This window comes from Microchirus variegatus, assembly GCF_963457635.1.
Source record: "Microchirus variegatus genome assembly, chromosome: 9".
NCBI classification, from domain to species: Eukaryota; Metazoa; Chordata; class Actinopteri; order Pleuronectiformes; family Soleidae; genus Microchirus; species Microchirus variegatus.
Window position 1 is genome coordinate 27,447,576 of NC_139810.1, and position 12,442 is coordinate 27,460,017.

Below are 12,442 nucleotides of genomic sequence, written 5' to 3' on the forward strand. Positions count from 1 at the left end.
TGCTTACATTGAACCGCAGAAGAAGAATAACGTCCGTTGTGGAGGTGTTTCACGAGCGACAGTGTCTTCTGACTCTGGGTCAAAGTCATAAAAGGGACTGCGGCGGGGAGTCGTGAAGAAGCTACTTTTAAACATTGTTAAAACAATGTTTTGATAACGAGTAGCAGTGCAATTGCGTTCCAGAGGGGGGAGCTGCGCTTCTGAGAGCGGATGTGCTGAATAGTATTGGCCAATCACAAGACAGTTGGGAAGCCTTTACGCTGGCTGGCCAATCACAACACAGTCTGTCTTCTGGGTGTGAGAGTCTGAAATATCACGGCTGGGGAACAGCGTCAGAAAAGAGGATTTATATCGGCTCGTTTACAGCAACTAGGAGGTTTTTGACCATAAAAACAAGTTAATGTATGTAAGTAGACCTCCATAACTAACATGTATATGCAACAGGACCACTCTATGTGAGCTTTAATGTTAACAGCGTTAACGTGCCCAGCACTAGTTAATAGCAATAATAACGATATTTTAGGGCCACAATCAGTGAAAACACTGACATGGACGTCTGCAGACATACAATTAAATAACTTTCCTGATGAAGTGTAAATGGCAATGTAGTTTCTGTGGGTGAGGAGTGGTGACTGCTTGCCGACACGAGCATCTGTGACTTCATTTTAAGTTGTCGCAAACTCAGCGCTCACTGTTAAAGACACAGTCAAATGTTGGTTCCATGTGCCATTCTTGTCCGCTTTGATGCTTCATCCCAGCATGTATGACACAAGCGCATTGATCTCAAGGATCGAAGCGACGCAGCATCATCTGGCTCGTCTATCAATCTCTTCGATCAGCTGGATTCATTCTCAATCAGTTGGGAACCCTGCCAAATCAAGAGCCACATGCCGAGCAGCCGGGGTGTTTTCAGCATGTTGCACTCGAGTATCTATCGATGTCTATGTTTGGATTTATTTCCCGCGTCGTGGTTCGCGGTGCAGCAAACAAGCGGCGACTTAAATGGTTCCTCGTACAGTTTCCTCCTCGAGTCCGTCTCATTTGACGCTTCGAGGACGGTTGTGATTCAGCCATTTACGAACTACTGCACTTGGCTTCTCAACAGAGTGCTTTTTGTGTGTTGGTGTTGTAAACTGTGCTGCGACATGAAAAATTAGTTCAAGCAAAGTGGGACACACACACAAAGGCCCAGACGCGACGGCCTGTTGTTCATTCACTTCACTGCCTCTAATACACACACTTCTCATCTTTGTCTCTTGCAAACAAATACACAAAAACGGTCTTAAATTAGAATTAAAAGAAGCCCCGCCCCACCCTTAGATGTTTTGATTAAATAAGATATTATGGACATGAATAAGAGACTATAGGCAGAGACATCTTTTTGAGTTTAGTTGTGTTCAGCCTGGTTTCCCCCGCAAAAAAACATCTATCTTTTTACTATTCTGTAAAACCAGGAGAAATGTTATATTGTACATTATGTGCAGAAAGAAAACTGACTGAATGTTACGGTTGTTACAGTTAAATTGTTTTATGTCGGGGTCACATCAACATTTCTAAAGCGAAGTACTGCCAAAGTATTTGAGTCAAATTTGACGGGTCTTTATGGCCGACGAGTGGAACAAGGTTGAGACCAAATGTCACCGTGTCACACGTGTTAACATATTTTTTTGCATTTTCATAAAGAAAGAACCAAAATAACCAGCCCCAACCGTTCCATTTTCCATTACCCTTTCCCTGGGGTACTAGGGTAATGGTAAGTTACAGTAGAGGTGGAGCTAGACCCACAAAAGTCAGCTGATGTTGTCGGTGCACCGGTAAAACGATGTATCTTGCAAACGCAGCCAAGTAAAGGTACTGCTCTCAGTCGAAACTTTACCGTACCATCCTGACTCCCATTTTCCCATTGTCTTAATTTGAATGGTGTCATGTTGACTTATACACCTGCAGCCAGGCTCCCATAGGTCAATCACAGTGGTGTCCACTCACATGTGCTGTGCGTCCACTATCCTCAACCACCCCCTGATGGCTATTCAATATATTCTTATTTTTGCCAAACAGGTACATTTGTGTTTTTATAAATCAGGGGTTCTCAAAGTTTTGATACCTGAGGGCCAATTTAGGAACCCAACATTGGACTGAGGGCCGCCAAAGAAAAAAAACCAGAAAGAAATCCCATTTGTAATCATTTTAATGACCAGATTGCAGTTCTACAGTTTAGCGTTAAGTAATATAAGCATTAATATAATAAAGCTTTATAATTTACTGGGTAATTACCCTGTATTTTGTTCTTACCTTCTAATTACAGGTTAATACCAAGTAACACATTTCTGTTACCATATATTTACTGGGTAAATAGCTAGTAATTGGGGGCTGTAGCTACCTGCTTATTACCAGCTTATAACCCAATAATACACTAAAATTCACCATATAGAAACCAGGTAAATACCCAGTATTTTTGTTTACACTTGTTGGTCTGTATCCAGTAATGTCCAATAAACATTTAACAAGCTTAGTAGCTCCTGGATTAAAACTATCAACTGTAATTCACCGCAGGCCGCCAGAAATGTTTCTGCGGGCCGCCATTGGCCCCCGGGCCGCACTTTGAGAACCAATGTTATAAATGGTCTGAGATGTTTGACAATGAGGGCAAATCTTTTCCGAGGCCTTTTGGACCGAAACATAACCACAAGTTTTCCTAAATTCACCACATTCATGGCAACACGAGTGTTCATTTTTATGAGGTCTATTTTAAGAGTTGTTTTTATTATTATTATTATTATTATTATTATTATTAATAATTCTTTACCCATTTTGCATTTTCACTGTTATTTCCCTTACAAAAAGCCTTGAATGATTTTCCCTGTTTAGCCCAAGGGCAGAATGACAGACTCTTTGTTAATGGAATCTACATTTTGCATGAGTAGCTTGTGCTAATGAGCAGAACTGAAACGGTCCTAATATCTCCAGTTCAGGTGGAGTGAGAACTAATGGACACGGACAAGGTGGGAAAAGGTAGAGGATCTTGCAAGCATGTGTCTGGTGTCACTTATGAACATGGCATGAATGCAGATGTCCTGGTCTATAAAGTTACAATGCATGTAATGAAGCGTCACGCACACATGCCTCTGCTTTTTCCATTTTCTTCCGAGCACTTCAAGCCCCCTTGTTTTTTCGTCTTGTTATTATCTTCACTACCTTGAAAAATGACTCATCACAGGGAACATTTCACACAAAGCTAAGGTGACCCTGACTCAGAACACGATGCATTATTTGTGAATTCTGAATTTTGCAATCGCCTGTGCAGGAAAAAGTCACTTCACATGTTGTCCTGACATCACCGGCTGCCTGATCCTTTTATTGATGTTGAAATCACTCAGCAGATCAGTGCTCGAATACCTTTCAGACATGTTTTTAAATGTACACTCCCTTTAGATCATTCATCTCTTCCAACAGTGGCTCTTTATTTGATCTCAAGGCTGAGAGGCAGCATTGAGTGTCCACAGCCTAGGGCATCACAATCAGTGAACAACTCTGAAATATTATTTTTGCCTGGATTGCATTACATTACCATTACTTGTTGTTTTTGAATTTACATATTTTTACTGTATTAAAGGTGACAGAGTGGTCCTGTTGCACATAAATGTTAGTTATGGAGGTCTACTTACATATATTAACTTGTTTTTATGGTCAAAAACCTCCTGGTTGCTGTAAACGAGCCGATAGAAATCCTCTTTTCTGACGGTGTTTTTCTGCTGCGAGATTTCAGAGTGAACTTTCACCCCCAGAAGACAGAGTCTTGTGATTGGCCAGTACTATCCAGCACACCCGTTCTCAGAAGCGCAGCGCCCCCCTCTGGGACGGTGGACGCACTGCTCCTCATTATCAAAACATTGTTTTAACAGTGGTTAAAAATAGCTTCGTCACGACTCCCCGCCGCAGTCCCTTTTATGACTTTAAACCGGAGTCAGACCCAGAGTCAGGAGACACTGTTGCTCGTGAAACACCTCCACAACGGACGTTATTCTTCTTCTGCGGTTCAATGTACGCAACCGGATGTGCCCGGACTAGTGCCCGGAGCAGGACGATCGGTTGTTCAGGAGAACCGCTGCTTACGTAACTATTACGGGATTTCGTTGAGCCCCAAGATTACAATAAAACACAGCGTTCTCACCAATGGCTGAACTGTTTGTTTCGAACCGTCAGGGCTTCATAAACAAGGTAATGACGCAGATACACACCAAAAAAACAGCGTTAATAGGAACTTCCGGTCTAGTTCCGCTTTAAAACACCAATAAAACAAACTTGATTACTGTCTGACGTGGCAGATTCTCGCCAAATCAAGTGAAATTTAAGCGCAACATTTTAAAATTACAGTTGTATATGTTTTAATCACGATGTAAATGTTCCAAATTAGTCAGTATAAGTAGCACGATTAGATATCAAATATTAAGTTTGATGAGTGAAGTTGGAAAAATCAGTTAATTGTGGTGTTTTTTTAACTGAGAAAACAGATTTTTTTTTTTTAAGTGTTGTGTATCACAATGCTGCACAATGCATAAACATTATATTGATACTAAAGATGATAATGATCAGTCTGGCGCCAACAGCAAGTAAGCTCATGTTTCTCTTTCTGTATTAACAGCCACTGGCAAAGAACTGGCTTTTTAAGGAGAACATCGCAGCCATGTCATTTATCCTACTTCCCTTTTTTGTCCTCACATAAAGGTAAAATGACATGATGCCTGGTCAAAAAAACAACAAATATGATTACACAATAAATCTGAAGCTACAGGAACCATAGTTGTTTTTTTTTAACAGAGTATTAGAACATTCCCTCTGCTCAGGACTTTTATCTCCATTCTCCACTGTGATTCTCACGTTGGCCTTTTGGGCATAAGTATCTCCTCTGCTGAAGCAGAACGACCGAAACAGCAGTTCACTGTCACATTATAGGACATCACTGTCAGCCGGTGCTCAGCTCCACTGTGATGGACTTACAGGATTAACAAGACGCATGTCAATGTGAGGCTTGGCCGAGATGACAGGATATAAAAGTGAGGGATGTGTCTCATTAGATCGCTCTGTTGCTATATTTTTAGAATTCAAAGAGGAAGAATTAAACGTTCCAAAATGACACCATCAAATAGACAAAAAGAAAGTTATGTACAGATTTAGTGTTTGTTTCTTGCTATTACGCTTGGTTGTAGAGTTGTTGTGGGTTTTTTTTTGTCGACGTAGACTTTCGCCGCAGCACCTGTGGGTGTTTTGTTGGAGACAATAACAGCAATTCAGGGCTTTCACTGCTGTTGTTTTGAATGAGCTCCAACTTTAAAGAGGAGTCTGATGCTATAAACAATAACTGAGATGTGGTTCTTGAGACTTAAGAGCAGCATTTTAACTCAGATTGAAGGTTTAGGTTTAGCGTGGGAGGACATGGTTATAATCAATGTGATGTGGTTTTTTTTCTCTTTAATGACACTTCAAGTGTTTCTCAAGCTGAGACTAAAACAGGTCTTCGAGACAAAATAAAAACCCTTTTTTCACAGCGAGGCAGCTGATATGTATGAGCTGGATTGCCTTCGAAATCCTTCTGTTTTTGATCATTGTGTTGGTGGCTGGAGAGCTGCGGGTGCCTGATTCAAAATTTAGAATGGCTGCTGGCAATCTTTGATCGTTTGGCAGAGAAAAGGCTTGAACTTTCTAAACTGTGTCTGAGGCAAAAGACAGGTGGCGCTTCTCCATTATGCAGTTCTAGCACTCGTCGGCTCAGCATGGCTCAACTCTACACGGCTTGGGCACCAGGCACGCCGTCTTTTTTGTGTTTTGTTTTAACGTTGGCGTGAAACTGCTAAATCTGTCGCAAAATACACCAGACTGTGTTAAATGTTGAGATTTTAGAAATTGTGCTCGCTAAATGTCGGAGGTTAACACGTTTTCAGGAAGTACTTTTAACTGATGTGCAGTTTGGCATCGTTCGGTTTGATTCTCGTGCGGGACGTCGTGCTCGTGACTCGCTCATTCGGTCAATGTAGAGCTGAGCCAAGCAAACTTCCAGCTATAACTGTACAGTGGAACGGTGCAATTATGTGTCCCCTTTGTTTTAGCATTCAGTGTCTTTCTGAATTCCCAATACTGGTGGTTCAATTACAAAGACTGTATTTCTGGTTGACCCTTCTGCCAACAGGTTTTTGGCACGCGTACTTCTCATTACCGTAACTCCTAGACCGTTTGTGAACTAGAAAATTCAAAAACTATGGACTGGCGATCCGTCCGCACATTGCATGACCCTCAGGTGGAGGATAAAGCGGTAGAACATGAATGGATGGATGGATGGATACCGGAAAGCAGAGAAACAGAGCTTCGCGCTCATATATTTGTCATTACAATGAAAAAAAACGTGAAAACGTGATCCTTTATTTGATCAATCACTGACTTTCACTTTTTCTAGCCAAAGCACACACAGAGGAAACAAAAAGAGCTGTAACAACTGTGTTCATCTATTCACAAGTTTACCTTTAAGCCACTTTTAAGTACTTAATAGTATGAGATGCTAACTGGTGAGATGGCTTTATAAGCTATTCATGGTTGCAACCCTGATTTATTTGCTGTAGAATGCAAAGAGACAGATTTTTTAACAGTGATTAAGTTAGATTAATGGTTCCCACTCAACCATGTGAAAGTATACAAATACTAGAAAAGGTTGCGTTGTGAAATCCTTGACAAACTCAATGCAAATGTCGCATCTAAAACGTATTCTTTAGAAATGACTAATGTCACGTTAGTAAAAAAAACGTTTGCTGGAGTAAAAAACTTTCGGTCCTGGCGAGCAGCCACCAGTGTGGCAGTGCGTGCACCAGCAGCAGGGGAATTTGGTTGAGTGCAGAGGAAGCTGGAGTTCCTCCTCATCACAGTGAGGGGGGAACGGCTGCTGTGAGGATTCTGCCATTTCCCCCTACCCCCCCCCCCCCCCAACTCCCACTCTCTGCAGACAGCTGATGTTTATCTGCTCTGCCCATCTGGGCCTTATGACTAAACATCTGGCAAAGCTGCCAATGAGTATGCTGTGTTTCACAGGAATGACAATAAAGGGCCACTGCTGTCCAACCCCCTTCTATAAAAGATTCAGGGGAGCACTTTATTTTTGGGACGTCTTGGTTAAAGCACAACTGTGTGTTTTTTGCTTTGTTCAGGGGTTGAAATAATAATTTCTGGGTATTATTGCCTGCAAAAAGTAATGGAACCAAAGTAAAAAATACTGTTTTACAAGGTAATTCCGCTTGTATGTCGCCTTTTAGTTAAATAGCAGGTGTCACTCCAACATACTTACCTGCTGAGGCTCACGTTTGAGCAGGTCTGGCAGTTTTTGCCTTTCTATCCGTTTGTAGCTCTATTACAATAGACCACCCTATCTTCGACCCTGTCTTCTTGGCTTTCCCCCCCTCAAACTGAATGTTTTGCAGCGACTGGAAGGCCTTCATCCATTATAGATGTCGTGTTTTAAATGGATGATCTGTGGTGGATGATATAAATATCTCCTTTTTTTGGTTTCCAACAGAATGGGAGAAGCGGCACAAGACAGACTTCGCATGGCACCGTTAGAGCGGGGCATCTTTATTCTTTGATTTGATATCCAACGTCAACGGAAAATAAAGACGCCACGTGACGAGCGGATGGCAAATCTCTCCATAATTCACGAGTTGTGGCAAATCTCTTGGATGCGATGCCGAGATAGTTCCCCCCCCCAAGCAAGATGAAGAAAAAGAGCCATCAGTGGCAGCCAATACATCTCCATCCCCATTAAAATAACTGCAGACCACTGCTGCACAGTATTGGTGTCTGGCAGCTGTTAGTGAGTTGTTGCCCTTTGTGTCCTCTATAACAACACCACAGGAGTCTATATGTGAGCGTACAAAAGCAGCATGAATAAAGTCTGACAGATACTGTATGTGCGATGACTGTGAGTGAGTGAGAGAGCACCGCAGGCCTCTCCCACAGTGGCCATATCATCCACCCCTTTATTAGTCTGGCTCTGTGGATGAAGCCCAGTTCCTGCTGGTCTGTGTAGCTATTCGTCGATTTTCGAGGACACTGCAGTGACTTCCATACATGTGGACAGCCTGAACAAAGCATTATTCCTAACCTTAACCAATAACTAGTTGAAGGGGACATATTATGCAAAATCAACTTTTTTTAAAATCATTTTAATACATATATTTGGGACTCTGGGGGTGTAAAAAAAAGATGACTCACTCACTTTTGTGGTCCGCCTCAGTCTAAGTACAGGAGATAAAACACGCAATTGACGTTGACTTTGCTACGTCACAATGAGACATTCCTGGAATTGTTGTCTCGCGGAGCTCCGCCTTGTCCCTAAAAAACGCGAGATTGCAGACGAGGGCAACAGTATCCGGAAGAGCGAAAGTGTTGCTGAGTGTTCTATTCTTGGCTCCACAGTGCAGCACAGAGTTCTACACAAACTTCCAGCCTCAGAGGATTTACGTGTCCAGTGGATACATTTTATATATGACGGCAATGTGTCGGCTGGAGTCGGCAAATGATGGCTCTTCCAAATGCTAACTGCTGTTAGCTGCCAAGTGACGCTGACGTAGTTTCCTGTGTCTCATTTGCATTTAAAGAGACAGACACTTAAAAAAGCGAGCGTTCTGAACAGGGCTGTTTTGGCAGGGTGATTGAACTGCTGTGGTGCTTCATCCTTACGATATTTTGACCAAAGCATGTCACAGACATGTTCATTAGGACACCAGGGAACTAGGTTCACTTGTAGAAATAGCGTATAATACGAGTCCTTTAACCAATTCCTCAGAAATGACGATGCGCCTCATTAGGACTAGGTTTTGGTTCCCATAAGGACTACTGGTCCTGACAAAGTCAGTGTTTGTGTCCTAAATACAAACACACAAACACTGTAGATGCATCGGGTAGAGAGAATATGACGGGTCGGAGATGCTGGGTGAATATTATTTCTATTATTATCTGAATCCTGTGCTCCTAATTTAGCACCTTTGTGTTTCCCACATTTTTTTTTTTGGGTGAAACACATGAGAGGATTTACATGTGCAGAACAGTGTGTTGCTCTGGAGAATATGGAACAGTGCCAAGCAGCAGCGAATCAGTTATGCTCAAGGCACATAGAAATAATTCATCGCAGTGCTCTGAAAGCATTTTGAGGCAGGGGTGCAACACAGAACAGATTTCCTACGCCGAGTGCTCAGGTCTAGTTGTTATTTCACATTGAACGGAAGAGTTCAGAAAGTAGAAAGGCAACTCTGACCGCCCGGTGCAAACGCGGCGTGCAGTTGGAAACGCGGCGTCAAGAGAGCGTGACGGCGCCGTTTATATCCCACTCACTGACATAAGTGGGGGTTTGTAGGAGCTGCGACAGGAAACAAACACGTATCATCTTCTCTGTCCACGAGATTTGTTGCTCTTCCTGTTGTTTATTCAGCGTTTCAGAAAACTCTCCTCTCTTTTTTTTCAGGACCCTGCTGTGAAGCCCACCGCCTCGCCTCTTCGCTTCCTGCCGGCTTGAAGGAGAACCGCATTTGCACCCAAGTGATTCTGGAGAAAGAGGAGACCTGTTTTGAGAATTCCGTGGACTCGGTCTCGGCTCCCCCCCCCCCCCCCCCCCTGCTTTGTTGACTTACTGCATGCAGCCTCCACTGTAAGGTGCAGCAGCAAAAAGGCACAAAACACAAAGGGTAAAAAAAAAAGAAGAAAGGGTAAGAGATTAAGAGAGCAAGGCAGCATAATTAGTATTACCCAGTTTGTGTCGAAGCTAGAAAACCATGAGAGGTGACTTCTGAAGATGACTGTGCTCTGAAGAATAACACAACTAACCTTCGGGACATTTGCATGCTCATGCCCTTTTACGCGCACGCACACCTCTTTCATTTTCAAAGGGCTTAAATTTGTATTTGGATGCTGATTTAGCCTTTCATTATGACTCTGCGAGGAGGCATTGAGAGAGCGTGGATTGGCTGTTCCCGTCGAGGGCTTTGCTCCAGGGTATTGCTGCTGGCTTGTTATTTCCTGATCGCCTCGGCAGCCAAGCCGAAAATGCCGGGCCACACGCACCTCAATTCAATACGCATCGATGGGGACATATCTCTGGGCGGACTGTTCCCAGTGCACGCGAGAGGGAATGACGGCAAAGCCTGTGGGGAGCTGAAGAAGGAGAAAGGGATCCATAGGCTAGAGGCCATGTTGTTTGCTCTGGATAGAATCAATAATGACAATGAGCTGCTGCCTAATATCACTCTGGGGGCTCGCATCCTGGACACCTGTTCCCGGGACACCCATGCGCTGGAGCAGTCCCTGACTTTTGTTCAGGCGCTGATTGAGAAAGACTCGACCGATGTCAAGTGTCTCAGCGGAGGGCCGCCCATCATCACTAAGCCTGAGAGAGTGGTGGGAGTGATCGGTGCGTCTGCGAGCTCCGTGTCAATCATGGTAGCCAACATTTTGCGTCTCTTCAAGGTCAGTTTCTGCTACAGCATACACTTACTGTCTCTCTGTGTCACAACTGCACTGCAAAACACTGTCATTTTGAACTGAGACTCCCACTGTACACTACTTCATATGGGCAGATCATAAGAAAAGTTTGAAACACAAGGTCGTTGCACACCGGACGCATTGGGAAACAACGACGCACCCTCTCATACACGTCAAGCGCGATGCGATTGATTGCGTTTTGGCAAACAAACACAATCAAGCGATCGACTTCATGTTTGGACTGTACGTCATCGACAACTCTCGTTCTGATACGTTAGCTGGGAATTCCTGGAAAAGGAAGCTCGGATAAATCGACTACGATTAATGGATACAGTCGTAATATCGCACAGGTGAAATTACACGGCTGGGCACGTTAATGGCGTTAACGGCGCCCAAAGTTAACGCATGACGCGTTTCCATGAAAACTGACCGGAAAAAGACACGTGACGTTACTTTAGAGAAGTTCTGCTTTAAAAACAGAGGCACACATACGCAGTACACAGGTGCGCTGGTTATTTGTAACGCTGCTCTTTTCCGTTTAATAAACAGACCGCTCAAATTCAACTGTAGGCTCGCTAACGCAGCTAACTGGGAAAAACGGTGCCTCGACTCCGGTGCCGTGGCACGAAAAAACTGTGTTACTTTAGGGACTCATTTTCACAATCGGCGGTCACGCAAACAGGACATCATGCGCATCTTTTTCTGGTCAGTTGTCATGGAAACGTGCCATGCGTTAGCGGAAAATAATTGCATCGCGGTCTGTCTGTGAACAGAGCAGGAGCCACACAGACCGAATCAAGCGAATCCACTTCACGTTTGGACTGTACGTCATCGACAACAATCGTTTCTGATTGGTCATCTGTGAATTTGTCGGAAAAGGAAGCTCGGGGAATATCGTCCACGATATGAATAAATTAAAAATTACACAGCCGATGTTTATTGTACACATGTAAAAAAATGATATTAACAATCTGCATGGAAAAGAACGTCCGGTGTGCAAGCCAATGTCACCAGAATTCATTCACATTAGGCATGGGGTGGTAAGACATTCTGATGTATGATAATTGAATGATAACACTGAAAACAAGGAGACTGATCACACCAACACAGCAGTGTTGGAGGGGAACAAGTTGTGTTACTCTGCAGCGCACACAACCTGAATGATTCCTGCAGTCTGTTTTTGACGAGTCCTTACAAAAAAAACAGCCGATACCACAGGCGTGGTATGACGAGAACATTTTAGTGGTTTTGATACCATGAATTTTGAATACTGTGGAATACCTACAACCCAGTTATCAGTCCATGTATCTTTTTTTTTTTTTACCTTTTCCTCGCCTCCCGTGCTTAAATCACATTATCTTACGTCACATTTTCACCTGTCCACAAACGTGGGCACCAGTCATTACACCATCATTCTCCTCACTAATGGCGTTAATTTGCGAGGGGTCTTTATATTTTTTTTTTTTTTCCTCCTTCTAATTAATTCAAAGAAGCCTGACACTGTTGAGCTCGCCGCACTGCTGTTGAGCATAGTGTGAGAAAATGAGCTGTATTGTGTTGGCTCACCATAGGCAAAGGTATAAATGAGATCAAGACACATGACAGGACTAGTAATACCTGCTCGGTGCTGTCAAACCAAACTACAGGACGCAACCAAATGAATAAGCATAAGGACTGTGTCAAAACAGCTCGTCTTTTACTTTGTGCTGTCACAATATTTATGCAAGAGTACATGTAGTATAATAGGCTGTGGTTATACGCGCTGTATAATTTAATCCTAGCATTATACATAGTTGCAGGACTCATCATTATCATTTTCATGATATGGAGATACTATAGGATGGCCCAATAATTCAAACCATAATTATGCTTTGAATTGTATTACATTAATGTACATGATTTCCTTTTGCAATTGCATTAAAACTAAAGT

At 43.1% G+C, this 12,442-nt stretch overlaps 1 protein-coding gene across 1 annotated transcript in view; it reads left to right on the plus strand.

Annotated features, from left to right (window-relative positions):
- Window positions 1-9,960: 9,960 nt before the first annotated feature.
- The window catches only part of grm4 (glutamate receptor, metabotropic 4), a gene marked incomplete at both ends in the record, with an annotated part of 151,732 nt that continues 149,250 nt past the window's right edge, over window positions 9,961-12,442 (plus strand). The window contains one exon of the mRNA XM_083894680.1: window positions 9,961-10,497. Coding sequence (XP_083750806.1) covers window positions 9,961-10,497 — 537 coding nt within the window. The remainder of the gene's footprint in view (window positions 10,498-12,442) is intronic.